General features: G+C 51.2%; 2 protein-coding genes across 3 annotated transcripts in view; both read left to right on the top strand.

Moving 5' to 3' along the window:
• Positions 1 to 16,339, top strand: part of LOC129328463 (zinc finger protein 420-like) — a 262,738-nt gene that overhangs the window by 172,872 nt on the left and 73,527 nt on the right. The window lies entirely within an intron of this gene.
• Positions 5,830 to 16,137, top strand: LOC129328471 (zinc finger protein OZF-like). The gene is made up of 4 exons (XM_054977560.1): positions 5,830 to 5,997; positions 11,400 to 11,485; positions 11,853 to 11,979; positions 14,389 to 16,137. Exons 2-4 carry the CDS (start codon positions 11,423 to 11,425, stop codon positions 15,732 to 15,734), a joined length of 1,536 nt encoding a protein of 511 aa, XP_054833535.1. The 5' UTR covers positions 5,830 to 5,997; positions 11,400 to 11,422; the 3' UTR covers positions 15,735 to 16,137.

Below are 16,339 nucleotides of genomic sequence, written 5' to 3'. Positions count from 1 at the left end.
ATTGCATTTATTTATTTATTTATTTATTTATTTAATCGCATTTCTAGACCGCCCTCCCCGTCAGACGGGCTCAGGGCAGTTTAACAATAGCTTATGCTGATGTTGCTGTAACCCCTCTTGTCCGCATTTGTGGCTTGTTGTGACCTAATCTATTGTCTGTTTATTTTGAAAAATCAAATTGTGGTCCTTTTGAAGACCACAAAATTTTGTTGGAGATTCAAGGGCAAGGTTATTGAACAAGTAATATAATAACACCTTGACCTGGATAGCCTAGGTGAGCCCGATCTCGTCAGATCTCAAAAGATAAGCAGGGTTGGCCTTGGTTAGTAATTGGATGGGTGACCTCCAACGAAGACCAGGGTTGCAGAGGCAGGTAATGGCAAACCGCCTTTGTTAGTCTCTTGTCATGAAAATTCCACCAGGGATCACCATAAGCGAACTCTGGCTTGAGGGCTCTCTCCAGCACCAATATAATAACAGTTGACCAGTCCAACGGAAATCTGTGCTTCATTTGGCCAGGAGTGAATGTCTGCAGAAGTGTGCATTGTCGATAATAATGGTGGCCCCTGTGCCTGCGGCCATTCGTGTATTTAATGCAAAATCGGCAGCTCAGGTACTGTATGGGATCCCTATTTGGGTTAGTACATTTACAGCGCAGTCCTGAGTGGGGTGGGCCAAAACTGCTTAGGAAGTAAACAAGCCTCCATGATGGTGTATCTGCCTGCTACACCAGCGTAAAACCGATCTGTGGCATAAATTGTTGGTTGGCAGGGTGGAGAGCGGGGCGTGAGTTAGTCTGCTCCTAAAGCTCTTTCCAGCTTGAGAATGCCCCCAGCAGCGGCGGAAAGTCATGCCACAAAAAATGAAGGTGTAGCCCATAGGTGCCCATTGTAGTGGGAAAAGTCACCTCCCCCCACCTAAGCCTAGCCAACTACCAGAGAGACAAATCTGTGACACTGAGAGATCCCTGTCTTTCGGTGCTACACCTCTGAAGACGCCAGCCACAGCTGCTGGCGAAACGTCAGGAACTACAATGCCAAGACCACGGCAATACAGCCCGGAAAACCCACAACAACCATCGTTCTCCGGCCGTGAAAGCCTTCGACAATAAATCTGCTTATGTATTTCACTGGAACTGCTGCAAATCAATGGGCATTCATGCCTCCCATCATATCCAACTGGCCTTCCAGCCTCTCCCATTGTTTTCAATGGGCATTCTCATAATTCGTTTCGGAACCCACCCCGCCCTGCTTGCCTCTAAGGAGCACCCTCTCCACGACATGGAGGGCTGATCGTGAGTTCCAGGTGCTGCGGGTGCAACCTTCGCCAGGTCCCGCTGCCTTTCTGGTCCTACATTTCCTGCAAGGGATTCATGCTTCTCAGGTGAGGCAGCCTGTTCCTCCAGAGAGCATGCTGCGACAGGAAGCCAAGGTGAGGCAACCCATCCCCCCCCGGCTTCACCTGGCAGCGATCGGGGTGGGGAGGGGGCAGCAGTGCCCACCCACACACCCCATCTTCACCCGACTGGGATCCAGAGTAGAGCAGGAGGCAATGTCCAACCGGGATCAGGAGAGAAGTAGGTGGCAATTTCCCCCTTACCTGGCCAGGATCAGGAGCGGAGCAGGCAGTAATGCCCACACCCCCACCTTCATCCGGCCTGGATGAGGAGCAGAGCAGGCTGCAGTGCTCCCCACTTCACCCGGCCGGGGTCAGGCGCAGAGGAGGCAATGCCCCCTGCCCGCACCCCCCCCTTTCTAGATGTCATAGTACAGCCGGGGCTGGACGATTCCTCAGAGGAAACGCAGCTGGAACAGCCGAGGCTTGCTGACAGCCTTGCTCCTCCTGAGGAGGAGCAGCCTGTCTCCCATCAGACGACCACAGCTGAACTGTCAGATGCCGAATCCCAGCCAGAAGCCTTCATGATTGGTTTACAAAGTATGGCTGGTTTACAAAGTATGCTATTATTAGCCCGCCAACAAACACCCTGTGAGGTGCGTGGGGCTGAGAGAGCTCCTAGGTAGAAGCTGTGACTGAACGAAGGACACTGTCAGACATGAGTATCATCTCTGCCATGAAAGTGCTTCCTGAGAGTGTCAGGTTGCTCAGCTAGGATTGTAGCTGCTCTCTTTATCTCATGGGTGTTTACGTTCACTGCTGGAAGAGACAGGAAAATGGCCTTGAAGGCCAGGCGAAGTCTCAGAGCCGAAAAAGATTTCATTCTTGCTTCCTTTCTCAAACTCTTAACCCGTCTCCCCTCCCCGCTGGGAATCTTAACCGTCCCCATCCCAAAAAGGCGGGAACTTTCCCTATAACTAACCTGACCTTTCTTACCTACATCACTTCTGCCAATGAAGCTGTTAGTGCGCGCTGTCCTGTAGATCCTGAATAAAGGACTTTTAACTCCTGCACCTGGAGTGTTTGATGCGAAGTACTATTTGGGTCTACCTGCCGGAACCTGACTCACCCAGCTGGCTTCAAGTGGAGAAGCGAGGAATCAAACCCAGTTTTCCAGATTAGAGTCCTGCGCTCTTAACCACTACACCAAAATGGCTGGGTAGATTCCCTTTCTACCCATCAAAATACGCTCAAGAGAGAATCCCTAGAAATGCCAGGAGTGTGGAAAGACATTGCATGAAAGCAAATTGAATTTAAGGATCATAAAGAATAAAATTGTATAATACACAATACGTAAGAGCCCCGTGGAACACAGTGGAAAGCTGCAGTACTGCAGCCCAAACTCTGCTCACGACTTGAGTTCGATCCTGGCAGAAGCCGGGTTCAGGTTCCGGGCTTCCATCCTTCCGAGGTTAGTAAAACGAGTACCCAGTTTCCTGGGGGTAAAGAGTAGGTGACTGGGGAAGGCAATGGCCAACCCCAGGATAGGATGCAATTCAACAAAGACAAGTGCACAGTATTACATCTGGGCCACAAAAATGAGAAGCACAAATACTGGATGGGGGATACACTTCTGGGCAGTAGTATATGTGAAAGGGATCTTGGGGTAAGAGTGGACTGTAAACTGAATATGAGCAGTCAGCGTGATGCGGTGGCAAAAAAGGCTAATTCAATCCTGGGTTGTATCAAAGGGGCCATAGCATCGAAATCGCAGGAGGTCATAGCCCCTCTCTATACTGCCTTGGTCAGGCCACACCTGGAGTATTGTGTGCAGTTCTGGAGGCCTCACTTCAAAAAGGATGTGGACAAAATCGAGAGGGTGCAGAGGAGAGCGACGAGGATGATCAGGGGTCTGGAGACTGAGCCCTACGAGGAAAGGCTGAGGGCCTTGGGAATGTTTAGTTTGGAGAAGAGGAGGTTGAGGGGGGACATGATTGCTCTCTTTAAATATTTGAAAGGCGGAGGAGGGCAATTTGGAGGAGGGCAAATGATGGAGGGCAATTTGGAGGAGGGCAATTTGGAGGAGGGCAAAGAGCTGTTCCAGTTGGCAGCAGAAAGTAGGATGCGAAGCAATGGGCTAAAACTACATGCACAAAGGTACCGGCTGGATATTAGGAAAAACTTTTTCACGGTCAGAGTAGTTCAAAAGTGGAATCAGCTGCCTAGGGAGGTGGTGAGCTCCCCTTCACTGGCAGTTTTCAAGAAGAGGCTGGATGAATACTTGTCAGAGATGCTTTAGGCTGATCCTGCACTGGGCAGGGGGCTGGACTAGATGGTCTGTATGGCCCCTTCCAACTCTATGATTCTATGATTCTGTGAACCACCCCATAACAAAAAGTCTACCGAGAAAACATCGTGATGCGACATCCCCCCATGGGTCAGTAATGACTCGGTGCTTACCTTTACCTTTATGGTGACCTTGTTTTGTCCCCCCCCCCCCCATGTCTGTGTTACTTTAGTGGATATTCCATTCCAAAAAAGCAATGAGTCCAGTAGCACCTTTAAGACTAACCAACTTTATTGTAGCCTAAGCGTTGGAGAGCCACAGCAGTCTTCATCAGATGCCTCTGGATCTATTCCAAAAAAAGTTAGCAGGTAAAACTAGGGTTTTTTTACCTATTTTAATAACTGATTGATTAACTAGTGTACAGTTGAGTAAGGCCAGTTGAAGTCAGGGAACTCCCCTCTCCCTTCCACTACATGGATTTAGGTCCCTTGTTCGAGTGTTGCAGGCTAAAAGAGCGCCTGTGATTTAATCAGCAAGACCTCTGCTTTAGCGTGCCCCGGGCTTCTGTGTGAGTCCCTGCGTGCGTTTGGATGACTCTTGGGTACCTCTCAAGGGTTGCCCCCGTTCAGCAACCAGATAAGGCAACCGGAACTGCATGCCTCATTCCGAATGCAGCCTCACCGCAGATTTCTACCGGGGCATTTCGATATTGGCCTTTTTATTTTCAGTCCCTTTCCTCAAAATGAATATAAGCCTTCTTAAAATATTTATCGAAAAAGGGGAAGAAACCCTGCCCTCCAGAGAGAGGAGGTTTTTCAGGGAGGCTGCGGAGCAATGGGATGGAGGAGGAAGGCAGTTGGGAAGATGGAGGGCCAAAGGGGGGGGGGACGGACGAAGAGTGACCCCCCCCACACACACTCTTTGGTGTGGCCTTCGGCTCGGAGTGCTTCTGCTGCTGTGGGGAACCAGGAGGGCCCCCGGAGCCCCAAAGAGGGCATTTTCCAGCCAGCCTCAATGCTGAGCGTGTCTGCGGAGCTCGCTGCGGATTTGGGACCTCCGCATTTCCCTTCTTCAGGACAGCCGCGCTTGTCCGGAACTCCCGAGTTTATTCCCCCCCCCCCCGACCCGCTTGCCTCGCCAGAGGCGCCTTTAAAGCAGGCGTTTTATCTCTGCCAGCAGCTCTCTGGGTTTCATTGGGGCAGCCACACGCCTTGGGACTTGGGACCTGTCCTGTCCCTTTTTAGGGTGACGGGGGCGGGGGGGGGGATTTATTTATGTTTTTATTTACGTCACTCACAGCCCGCCTTTCTCACGGTGACTCGCGGTGGACGACACAGTCTGACAGATCCCCGTCAAGCGCCGGCTTCGTTTGCCCCTCCCCAGCCAGGCGATGGTCGCACTGCGCGGGAGCCCAAAGCAAAGGCGGGCGAGTTCCGTCTCCTTTGCAGGCGGCAGCGCGGCACGGGCAGTCCCGGTTCGGGGAGGCGGGGAGGGGGCGCAGCCTCGAGGCGGCCGGGTGGGGAACTGCCCGTCCTCCCCCACCCCCAAGCCGACCCTCCGCCAAAGGGAAGCGGGCGCCGCGGCCTCTTGGGCGACCCGGGCAGCCCCCGCCTCGAGGAGCGCAAAGCAGGACGGGGCTGCTGGGGGGGGGGGCCGCGCCTCCCAGACGCGCGTCGAGGCAATGAAACGGGGGGGGGGGCTGGCTTGCGAGGCCTTCGCCTCCCCCCCCCCGGGGCATCGCTCCCCACCGGGCGCGTTTGGCGAGCGGGTCTCTCTTTAAAGAGAGCCGGGGGGGGCAGGGGGGGTCCGAAGGCAGCCCCTGGGCCAGCCAGGGAAGCAGGGGAGGGCCCCCGGCGGCCAGAGGGTCTGCAGCAGCCGCTCGCCTGCACTGCCCCAGGGACCTCCCGGCTGTGCACAAAGGGGGGCGCGGGGGGGCGGTCTTCGAGGACCCCCGGGAGACCCGCCACTGCGCAGCCGCCTCCCGTTGGGGGGCGGAGAGGAAGGGGCGCCTCCCCTTCGCAGCTGCTTTTCCTCCCCCCCCCCCGCACCCAAAGGCGCCCCGGCCGGGGCAGCTGTGGGAGAGGCGAGGGCCCCGTTCCCACGGGTGGGGGCAGGGCAGGAAGTGACCTCACGAGCCTCCGCTCCTCCCCCTTCCTCGCTGCAGGTCTAGCAGCCGCGCCCCCCCCCCCAGCCCCGCCCGCCTTTGCGCTCCTGGGAGGCGGCCCAGCTCCTGCGCGCCCTCCTCCGTTGGGAAAGACCTGGGGGGGCGAGGGGGGCACTGTGGTCCTTGCAGGGAACCTCCCGGAGAGGCAGCCAGTGGCCCCCGACGGCCCCGGGCGCGGCAGAAGCGCCCCTGCCCCCCCCCCCGGGATCGGGTGAGCTGGAGCGGCGTGGCGGCGGAGGGGGGGCGGGGGAGAGGCGCCCCGGGAGTGCAGGGGCCGGGGGGGGGGTGCAGTGGACATTTTAAAAGAAGTATTGGGGAGGGACCCACACTGAACTCCGTAATATTTTCTGCATTATATTTGATGCTCTTTCAGATTTCCTAGTCTATTTCTTACTATATGTATGCTTGTACCGATTGTATGGATTGACACGGTGTGATCCCAGTGTCAGGGGGGGAAAGGACGACTATAAAGGTGCTAAATAGATACGGATAAAAGGCACTGCCCATCCACTTGTGACAGGACTAACTTTTCAGAAAACAAAGCCAGGAGCCTCAGAATTGGCCATTGGCTTTAGGGTGATGGTGGGACCTGCAGTGCCCAACGGGAAGGTTATGGGGCCGTCCTGGCCCAGAGTAGCTGCACCACATCCGCCGGCTATTTGCTAGGGAAGCAAAGGTTTATTCACAACAAGGAGGTGTAAAATATATCCCCTATGTGAAAAAAAACAAACTCCACAGTTTTCAAATACTTCATTTCTTGAGAAATCTCTCTCTGGCTATTACATGCTTTGGACAGTAGAAAAAGACAGGGGACATTGAATCAGCCACTGCCAAAAGACAGTCACAGCTGATCTGCAGGGGTCTTAAGGAATCAACCGCATTATCTGGGCTGTTGGTAGGGTTGCCAGATCCAGGTTGGGAAATTCCTGGAGATTTGAGGGATGGAGCCTGGAGAGGGTGGGGTTTGGGGAGGGGAGGTGCCTCAGTGGGGTATAATGCCATAGAGTCCATCCTCCAAAGCTGCCATTTTTTCCGGGAGAACTGATCTCTGTCACCTGGAGATCCGTTGTAATCCCAGGAGATCTCCAGCCACCACCTGGAGGCTGGCAACCCTAGCTGTTGGCAGCACATTGCAACATGTAATCACGTATGACCGCCTCAACGTTGGAACCACCAACATATTAAGATAGTAAAGGTAAAGGTGCCAGCACCAAGTCATTACTGACCCATGGGGGGAAGTTGCATCACGACGTTTTATTGGCAGACTTTTGTTACAGGGTGGTTTGCCATTGCCTTCCCCAGTCATCTACCCTTTACCCCCAGGAAACTGGGGACTCATTTTACCGATCTTGGAAGGATGGAAGGCTGAGTCAACCTTGAGCTGGCTATTTGAACCCCACTTCCGCCAGGATCGAACTCAGGTCGTGAGCAGAGCTTGGGCTGCAGTACGGTGGCTTACTACTCTGCAGATCAAATTAAGAAAAACTAAGAATGGCTATTGTTAAAGTAGATCAACTGTAAAAAAATTTAAACGTATATAAAATGCTGAGTATATGCAAGTAATGAGATGGAGAGAAGAAATAGTATGTAGTCATGTGTAATGCTTTTTTATTTTTATGTAACTGTTGCTTATTTTGTTTATATTATTCTATGCACTGTTATTACTCTTTTGTTGTTTATTATTCTTACCTATGTTAATTTGTGCATGGTTTATTATTATTATTACTGTTCACCGTCTGTTTTTATAAATAAAAAAATTAAATTAAATTAAAAAGATAGTAAGGCGGATCAAACTGGGTAAAGAACTTATATTCCCAAATGGAGTGGGGAACGTTTTCGTGCAGCATCTTATGGGAGGGAGTCCCCATCTATAAATAATGCGCATCTTCTTTCCGTTAGATTTGCAGGGAGAAAACAGGGCTCTGGTGGGGAGGGCCAGGCTAGGGAAAGGGCATGGAAGAGCTGCTCAGGAGGAAGTGTGGTAGCCGCTGCCAACCCACAGAGGAAGGGACACGTACAGGAGCCTGGGAGGAACCCGTGATTTAGACCTGCGGGGGATCGCGGATTAAAAAGAGAGAGGAACCGAGTAAGAGAGGCGTGTTAGGGGACTTCATTGGTTCCCTTCGCCTTGTTTCCTAGGGTTGCCAACTCTGGACTGGGTAATTTCTGGAGATTGGGGGGCCAGAGCCTGGGAAAGGTGTGGCTTGGGGGGAGGGCCCTCCAAAGCAGCCATTTTCTCCAAGGGGACTAATCTCCATTCTCTATCATCTGGGGATCAGGTGCAATTCCAGGAGGTCTCCAGCTCCCACCTGGAGGTTGGCAACAATGTTCCCACTGCACCTCCCAGGTCTGTCTGTCTCTCAATCTCAGCCCGTTCAGGCAACACCAGCATATATTTAAAGTCTGGGATTTTTTTCTTCCTTTTCTTCCAGCCTGTGTTGAGCTCCCATCTCATCTCATTTCACCCCCAGGTTAGCTACGGGCCTTCATCCCTGTCATGGTCCTAGAGAAGAAGAAGGATGTGGCCAGTTATCCACCATCCATTCTCTAATGGGCTCTTTCTGGACGAGGGAGTTGGCACGAGCCCAGGCCTGAGGCCTTCAGTAGGCCTCAAGCCAGCCTTTCCCTCAGGCCTCCTGGCTGCCCGTTTTCCTGCAGGCCCTCGTTACCCAGGAAACCGCCAAGCCTCAGGATTGGGCCTGGAGACAGTAGAGGGAAAGGCAGGAGCCAATGGGGGTGGAGGAGGCGGGGCTTGGAGGGAGATTATAAAAGGCCCTGCTCAGCGTGCGCGGCTGGTCAGTCCCCCAGGCTGAGAGGGAGGGAGGGTGAGGCTGGAGAGGGTCAGGGATGAAAGGAGCCCCCAAGCAAGACTGTCGCTTTAGGGGGCCTTACTGTTCTCACACAGCTGCTTCCCTTGGCTTCCAACTCTGGGTTGGGAAATTCCTGGAGATTTGGAGGTGGAGCCTGGCGAGGGGAGGGACCTCAGGCGGATATCAGGCCATAAAGTCCCCCATCTAAAGCTGCCATTTCCTCCGAGGGAAGAAGTGGTCCCTTTCACCTGGAGATCAGTTGTGTTTCCTGGAGATCTCCAGGCCCCACCTGGGGTTTGGCAACCCTAACATTGGCAGAGGGACGCATCCCAAAATGTGTTCCTCCACACACAGCCTCTCAAGTGAGTCCACTGCCTTGAGTCCACACGTGGAAGAAGCAGGGAGAAGTGCCTGAAAGTGAGGCCGTACACTCCCGTCAGCCCAGGTCTCCCTGCCAGCTCTTCCCCCTGGCTATCTGGACTGGGTCTGAGGCTTGACTGTCCGCATGCGCCAGACAGGGGCTCTTCTCTCTTGCCTGCTGACCCTAAATTGATCCTGCAGTGGTTAATAATCTATGGGAGCTTGGAGGGAGAAGCCCCCGCCTACACACACCCAATGGACGGAAAAGCAGCTGAGGGAGAACGGGCGGGGAGAGGACCATCTAAGGTGTTTTTCACACAGTGGCGGGCTTATTGTTGGTGGAGCAGCCAATGTAACACCGCGACAACAGTGCTTCCCCATGGCAGATTTCCCCTCATTTTCCCCTGTCCTGATTTTTCAGTAGTGCCTCCCCCATCCCTGCTATGTCACAATTTATTTTCTCAGTTTGTTTTAAAAATTAGGAACTGAATATCACTATATTAGTATAATGTTACACCAGTATATGAATCACGTTCTCTCAATCCCTAGCTTTCCCTGGAAGTTTCCCTGGAAATTTTGCTCTGCGTGTTTGCCTTGAGTTAATCTACCCAGTCTTTATGACTCGTGTTTTCTTTACCCTGTTGTTACAGTATTTGTTTAATACGTGCGTCTTTTTTGTTGGTTCGGGCTGGGTCCTTCATGCCCAATTTTCAACTGCACAACAGGGGCGTGCCCTGACCAATAAGGGGATGCAGGGAGGGTGTTCTAGCGCCCTCCCTGGTCAACCCCTTGAACCAGCCCATTAAGGGCCCTTGCTTGCTCTGGGGCTGGAGGGGTGTGTGTGGGGATGGAGAGATCTTCTGCAGGGACTCTCCATCCGCAGTAGAGACTCGAGGTGAGCCGTAAAAATCATGGGGAAAACTTACTGTGGCTCTGGAACGGAACGGAAGCGCTGGTCTGGGCTGCTGATTGTCCTCCTCTGAACATCACATGATATTTTTCTATTTCAAGTGCTTTTGAGTCTCGACTAGTGCTGTGTGCTTTATCACAGCAGCACACAGGAACCTCTTGGTTATTGCAGGGTTTTTTCCCCTCCAAATTATTTTCCCCAGGTAGCTGGCCAGCGGATCCACCCATCAACCGCCGTGGCTGGTGAACCCTTTCTGTGCACCTTTTATGTTCCCAAACGCTTTTATGCACAGAAAGCAAAGGGGCGCCAGCGGGGTCTCTCTGCATCACAAGGTGTTGGCAGGGGTTGGGGAGGGAGGGGTCTCCCCTCTCTGTAAAACAATAAAGGATCATGTTATGCAAATGAGGGTGAAATTGGGGGGAAATGACTGCGTGTTAAAATAGTTTTAAGAGCCACAGTGAAAGCCGAGGCATTGGACTAAGTGGGCCATTCTGCTGGTGGGCTCGCTTGGCAGTTTCCACTTGTCAGCTGTAGAAATCTGGGAAAAGTAAGGTGGAGGAACAATGGGAGGGGCTGTATATGGACCCCAAAAACTGTGGTCTTTTGGGACTCTCTCTGATTGACAATGTTAACTCCTGAGTTGAATGCTTGGAGCTCCCAAGTTTGGTTCAACTTGTCTTTTTCTTTCAAGTTTATTGGTGGACAGGGCTCATTTCGAGGGGGAACGCGCAGGAACGCAGTTCCGGTAGTTCCCCAAAGAGGTCACATGATAGCTGGCCCCACCCACCTGACTCTCGGCCATTTTGGGCCTGTTTCGGCCTGGATTTGGCCCAAAATGGCCAGGATTGGTCCTAAAACAACCAGGATTGGTCCCAAAATGGCCAGAATCGGGTGTCTGACAGGTGGTGGATTGCTCTCCCGCTCAGCAGCGGCCCGATCCTGACCATTTTGGGCCCCTTTTTGGCCATTTTCAGCCCCTTTTTGCCATTTTGGGCCCAATTTCAGCCCTGAATGGCCAGGATTGGGTCCAAAACAGCCAGGATAGGTGACGTCAGGGGGTGTGGCATATGCTAATGAGTTATGCTAATGAGTTCCTCCAGCTCTTTTTCTACGAAATGACCCCTGTTGGTGGAGAAGAGAAAAAAAGGTGGAGAAGAATCCGTCAACCTCCCCCAAAGCTATCTTGAAGCCATTTCACCCTTTCCCACAAACATTTCTCTGTCTGCCACAAACCAGGGGGGGTGGGGAGTTTGCATATCTCTGGCCAATGCAGGTGCAAAACATTTTGGCCCTGATTGGTTCGCACATGGTTGATGATAGTCAGTCGCTCAGCATCATGGTATAGAAATTAGGGGGGAAATTTGGCCTAAATAAATAGAAAATAATTATAGAATAGTTAAGGAGAAGAAAAGGGATCATTTTTCTCAGAAAACCTTTCTGCTCGATATCAGTGCTGTGCCGTCTTACGCCTTTTCGTCTTTTGGAAATTGATGCAAGAGGATTTCCTGTTCTCTTTTTTTCTCACCTTCCCAGACAGAACTGAAAATTCACTTCTGATGGCTTCTCCACATTCTCCTCCACGTAGTGAAGGGAAAAGACCAGCCATGCAGCCATCTCCGGTACGCTGGGGTGTCACTGGGGGGAGACACAGTGGCGGGCAGGAGTGGTTCTTTCTCCGTGGCCAGGCTCAGCGGATCGGGCTCCTTCCCCTTGCTAAACAATACGGGACCACTAATTTCCCACTGAAAAGGATTTGATCCTCTATCATACGGATCTCTTCCGCCTCTTCTCCACCAGCCCCCTGTGAATGAGGTCAGCCCCTCTAGCCCCAAGAACGCTCCAAAGAGAGCTAGGAGGGGGGAAAGAAATGCCCCTACTGCCCTGCTGCTGCTGATCAGGAATTGTTTTACTGTCACCATTTTTGGATTCTGTTTCTCACGAGTCCTCTTTCCAGCCTTATACAGAAATGCTTTCCTCTCCTTCCAGGGCGGGGTGTCCTTTGAAGAAGTGGCTGTGTATTTCACCCAGGAGGAGTGGAGCCTGCTGAGCCCAACGCAGAGAGCCCTATACAAGGAAGTCATGCTGGAGAATTTTGGCCATGTGGCCTCTCTGGGTAAGGGTCCCTTTCTCCTGGGCTGCCTCCTTCTTTTTGTGAGGAGTGGCTGTAAGGATGTCCTTAATGAGGAAGGACATGGGTGGGCTGTTAACCTTGGAACCAGTGGCTGATCTCTGTCCCCCTCGATGAGCCTTCCTCTGATGTGGGAGGGGGTTCTGGGTTCTCCTTGTGCGAAGGAAGCCCCTGCCTAGCAGTCCTTGGACCCTGTGAGAGGGCATCAGGAGAGGTGCCAGGTTGGAGAAGGCGAGAGGTTGCCCTGTGTGTGCTAAGGTGCTGTCAGGTCGCAACCTCTGCTGGGGTTTTCAAGGCAAGAGATGAGCAGAGGGTGGTTTGCCATTGCCTGCCGCCGTGCAGCGACCCTGTACTTCCTTGGTGATGCTCCATCCAAGTCCTAGCCAGGCCTGACCCTGCATAGGTCCGATGAGACCAGGACAGGCGGCTCCTTCTGCATCAAGGTGGGCCTGCCTGTGCTGAGAGGTGGCTCTGCGGGGACGTCTGCTGGCTTCTCGGCCATTGGCTGAGTTCTCAGCCGGCCTTTCAGTAGGCTACCAATCCTGGATGGATGGTCCTGGGCCCCCAATATATTCTGTCCCCCTCGCACTACCCTGTTACTTGCCTATTGGGTATTTCTGGAGATATGCGGTATACTCGTATTGGAATTGCTAAATTTATGGCACAGAGAACAAGTACAAGTTTGTGGGGGTTATTTATGTGCTAAAGGGACCTCTGATTGCCGGACCTGACTTCATATCCTGGCTGGAGGAAGAGGAGGGGCTGCTTGTTGTGTTCTCTGACGGAGAGGAGGGATTGGCGGATAGTTTCCTGGGTCTGCAGTGGGACTGTTTGTTGCTTGTGGGTCCTTCCAAGGGCTTGTGGTTTTCTATGGCCTTGCTTATCCTCTCTTGGATCGGTTGGGAAGGCTGAAACAGAGCCTGTAGATCATGAAAACCGGCCACTTCCTTCCTCTACCCGCTCGGATCCCTTTTTTCAAGTCAAGCTGAGTTTCGTGCCGGCAGTGGCGCTCTGTTTCTCAGCCCTGATACCTCCTGAGATACTTTTTATCAGAACAACCACAGATTGAACCAGGGACCTTGTTTGTGCTTTGCCACAAAGAACTGACCCCAAGCAACTCCAGACAAGTGCACAGATGGACATAATGTACCTCCACCCCCACTCCTCAACACAGACCAATGTGGACAGTGATTCTGAAGGGCCTGGCCCATAAATATTTGCCTTTTGTAGAGCCTAGCAAAGTAAAATCCAGCGTCTTGCAGAGGCAATCCTGGCCTCCCCAGCATATTTTAACCCCAAACCATTAGATAGGATTCCCGGTCCTATAACCACAAATAAAGCAAAGCTCCGATGGCTCTTAGCCGGCAAAAACCACATGATCACATGGCAAGTAGCCACATTCTGTACATTAATTTTTAAACAGCGTGAAATGTATTTTAAAAGTTTTTTAAAACTGGTGGTTTTTCTTTTTACTGATAAGTGGTTTGGTAACATAACTTTTGTATATTGGTCTTGGTACTGTAATAATAATAATAATAAAAATAACCCCAAACCTGCTTTCCCCTCCCTTGGTTAAACTGGATTCCCCTCCTCCGAGTGCCTGTTGTTTGGAGCAGCTGGTCCAGAACTGATTGGGTACTCCAAGCAAGGGACAAAAGTGGTGTTAGCAGGGGAGGTCTGCGCAGCAGATACCTGGACATGGTGTCTGGGGACACAAACACAGAGCATTTGCCAGTCAAGTGGGAGGGGCAGCCAGGTTGGGTCAAGTGCGGGGGGGGGCGGGGCGCGGGTTAGCCTAGAGCTGAGTTGGATATAGGACAGATTCTGGTTGACCAGCCGCCCTGTTCCTGCTGGTGGTTGAACTCAAGGTGCATGGAGAGCAAAGTCATTCCCCAGGTTGGTTTTTCTTTTTAAATGCATGTTTAACCCCTTAGTGTTTTCTATTTCCTCATTTTCCTTCTGAGAACAGGAGGATGTGTCCTTCCAGTTATGGCCAGGGGAAACTTTGTGGAACACCTCAGCAGAAAATCCACACTGCTTTTAGCTGCCCCACAATGCCATCATCCACCACCAACCTGGGAAGAGCAAATAAGCAACCAGTTGGTGGTCCAGGTAGAAACAGGTTAGTTGCCTGTGGCTGCTCTGATTTGCCATTCAGGCAGAGACGGATTCTGTGCCAGTTAGTGCCCCAGTGAAATGCTATTCTCCATTTAATTGTCACAACCCAGGGATCTGTCCATACTATCTAGTATTCCCAACCTAGACTTTTGAAAGTGGCCCAGACACCAAGCCTTTGAATTCGTGCATTCTGTATGTCAGTTAGCAGAGTTCATTCCCTAATTTTAGGCTCGGGTTTGCGCGTGTGTGTTCATGCCGAGTTTCTCTTTCGTTCAGCAGATGGTGTGTGGGAGTCGGCGACCAAACATCCATTGATGGAGAGAGAAGACGCATATTCAGATACAGAAGAGAACATTGCAAATTGTGATGAATTGAGGATAGGGGAGAGAAGAAACCCACTTAATGGGAGGACAAATCCTGATTTTCTACAAGGTGACAATTCTCAAGAAATTCCATTCCCTCAAAAAATACACAAAGGGAACAATGGGAATGAGTGCCTTGGAAGTGGGGACAGATTTTCTGAAATATCAGATATTAATATACATTGGAATACCCATAAGACAAAGAAAACATTTAAATGCCTTGAGTGTGGGAAAACCTTTGGGCGGAAATATAGTCTAACTACCCACCAAAGAATTCACACCGGAGAGAAACCATATAAATGCCTGGAGTGTGGGAAAAACTTCAGTCACAGCGGAAATCTTTTTTCCCACCAAAGAATCCACACAGGGGAGAAACCATATAAATGTCCTGAGTGTGGAAAAAGCTTCAGTCTCAGTGCAAGCCTTTCTTCTCACCAAAGAATTCACACAGGGGAGAAACCATATACATGCCTGGAGTGTGGGATAAGCTTCTCTCAAAGTGGAAACCTTTCTTACCACCAAAGAATTCACACAGGGGAGAAACCATATATATGCTTGGAATGTGGAAAAAGCTTCAGTCAGAGGGGACTCCTCTCCTCTCATCAAAGAATTCACACAGGGGTAGGAAAATATAAATGCCTGGAGTGTGGGAAAAGCTTCAGTCAGAGTGGAAACCTTACTCGCCATCTAAGAATTCACATAGGGCAGAAACCATATAAATGCCTGGAGTGTGGGAAAAGCTTCAGTCAGAGTGGAAATCTTTTTTCCCACCAAAGAATCCACACAGGGGAGAAACCATATATATGCCTGGAGTGTGGAAAAAGTTTCAGTCAGCGTGGGCTCCTCTCTTCTCATCAAAGTATTCACACAGGGGAGGAAAAATATAAATGCCTGGAGTGTGGAAAAAACTTCACTCAAAGTGGAAGCCTTTCGTACCACCAAAAAATTCACACAGGAGAGAAACCATATATATGCCTGGAGTGTGGGAAGAGCTTCAGACAGAGTGGACTCCTCGCTTCTCATCAAAGAATTCACACAGGGGAGGAAAAATATAAATGCCTGGAGTGTGGAAAAAGCTTCAGCCAGAGTGGAAACTTTACTCGACATCTAAGAATTCACACAGGGGAGAAGCGATATAAATGCCTGGAGTGTGGAAAAAGCTTCACTCAGAGTGGGAACCTTACTCGCCATCAAAAAATTCACACAGAATGTATGGAGGTAGCACAGAAACTGTGTGTAGAAGCTGAGTCCCCATTTTGAGTCAGAAATATTATAAAATGGGAGGCCATCTTGTCCCATCATGAAATGAAGAAATGGAAAACCAGAAGGGTGGAGAAATAGCCTCCACTGTCTCCACCTGTCAGGTGTGGCCTCCCTCTTCTGACCAAGAAAAGGGTCTAAGGGATATTGAAGGGATTGAGCTGCCGGCACTCATTCATTCTCTGCCTTGTGTTTTTGTGGCCAACCAGTCCTCAGATACAGAGAACACCTCAGAGTAATTTAGAGGGCCTGGGTTTTAACTCAGTGGGTCAGATAGCGAATGGATTGGGGGGGGGGCGGGGTTGCTAGGAGATGACCATTGTTAGTTCTTTGTATGAGGGTATATGAATTAATTAAAATTGTGTTTTGTCTTCTTTCTCACCACTTCATTTGCTCTCACCTTTGGGGCTCCAGCTTATTCCACTTTCCCCACAGAATTCTGAGGAGAACTGAGTGTTATGCTTCAGTAAAATTAGCAATTAATTTCAGTTAAATCAACGAGTCTGAGTTTCTTACTGGTTCAGCATGGCCCAGTAGGGCAAAAGTGTGTCTGGGTGTACAGATTTCAGGGTAGTGGCCTCTCAGATCCTGCATTGTCTCCTCTG

Source organism: Eublepharis macularius, chromosome 4 (assembly GCF_028583425.1).
Source record: "Eublepharis macularius isolate TG4126 chromosome 4, MPM_Emac_v1.0, whole genome shotgun sequence".
Lineage (NCBI taxonomy): Eukaryota > Metazoa > Chordata > Lepidosauria > Squamata > Eublepharidae > Eublepharis > Eublepharis macularius.
Note: the sequence above shows the minus strand (reverse complement) of the source record. Positions and strands in the feature narration are given on the sequence as shown.

Bases quoted from the DNA above. Each gene is read 5' to 3' on its own strand.
- LOC129328471 (XM_054977560.1), top strand. From the start codon at position 11,423: ATGGCTTCTCCACATTCTCCTCCACGTAGTGAAGGGAAAAGACCAGCC. The intron at 11,486-11,852 runs GTACGCTGGGGT...CTCTCCTTCCAG, and splicing joins CAGCCATGCAGCCATCTCCG to GGCGGGGTGTCCTTTGAAGA. The intron at 11,980-14,388 runs GTAAGGGTCCCT...TCTTTCGTTCAG, and splicing joins TGGCCATGTGGCCTCTCTGG to CAGATGGTGTGTGGGAGTCG.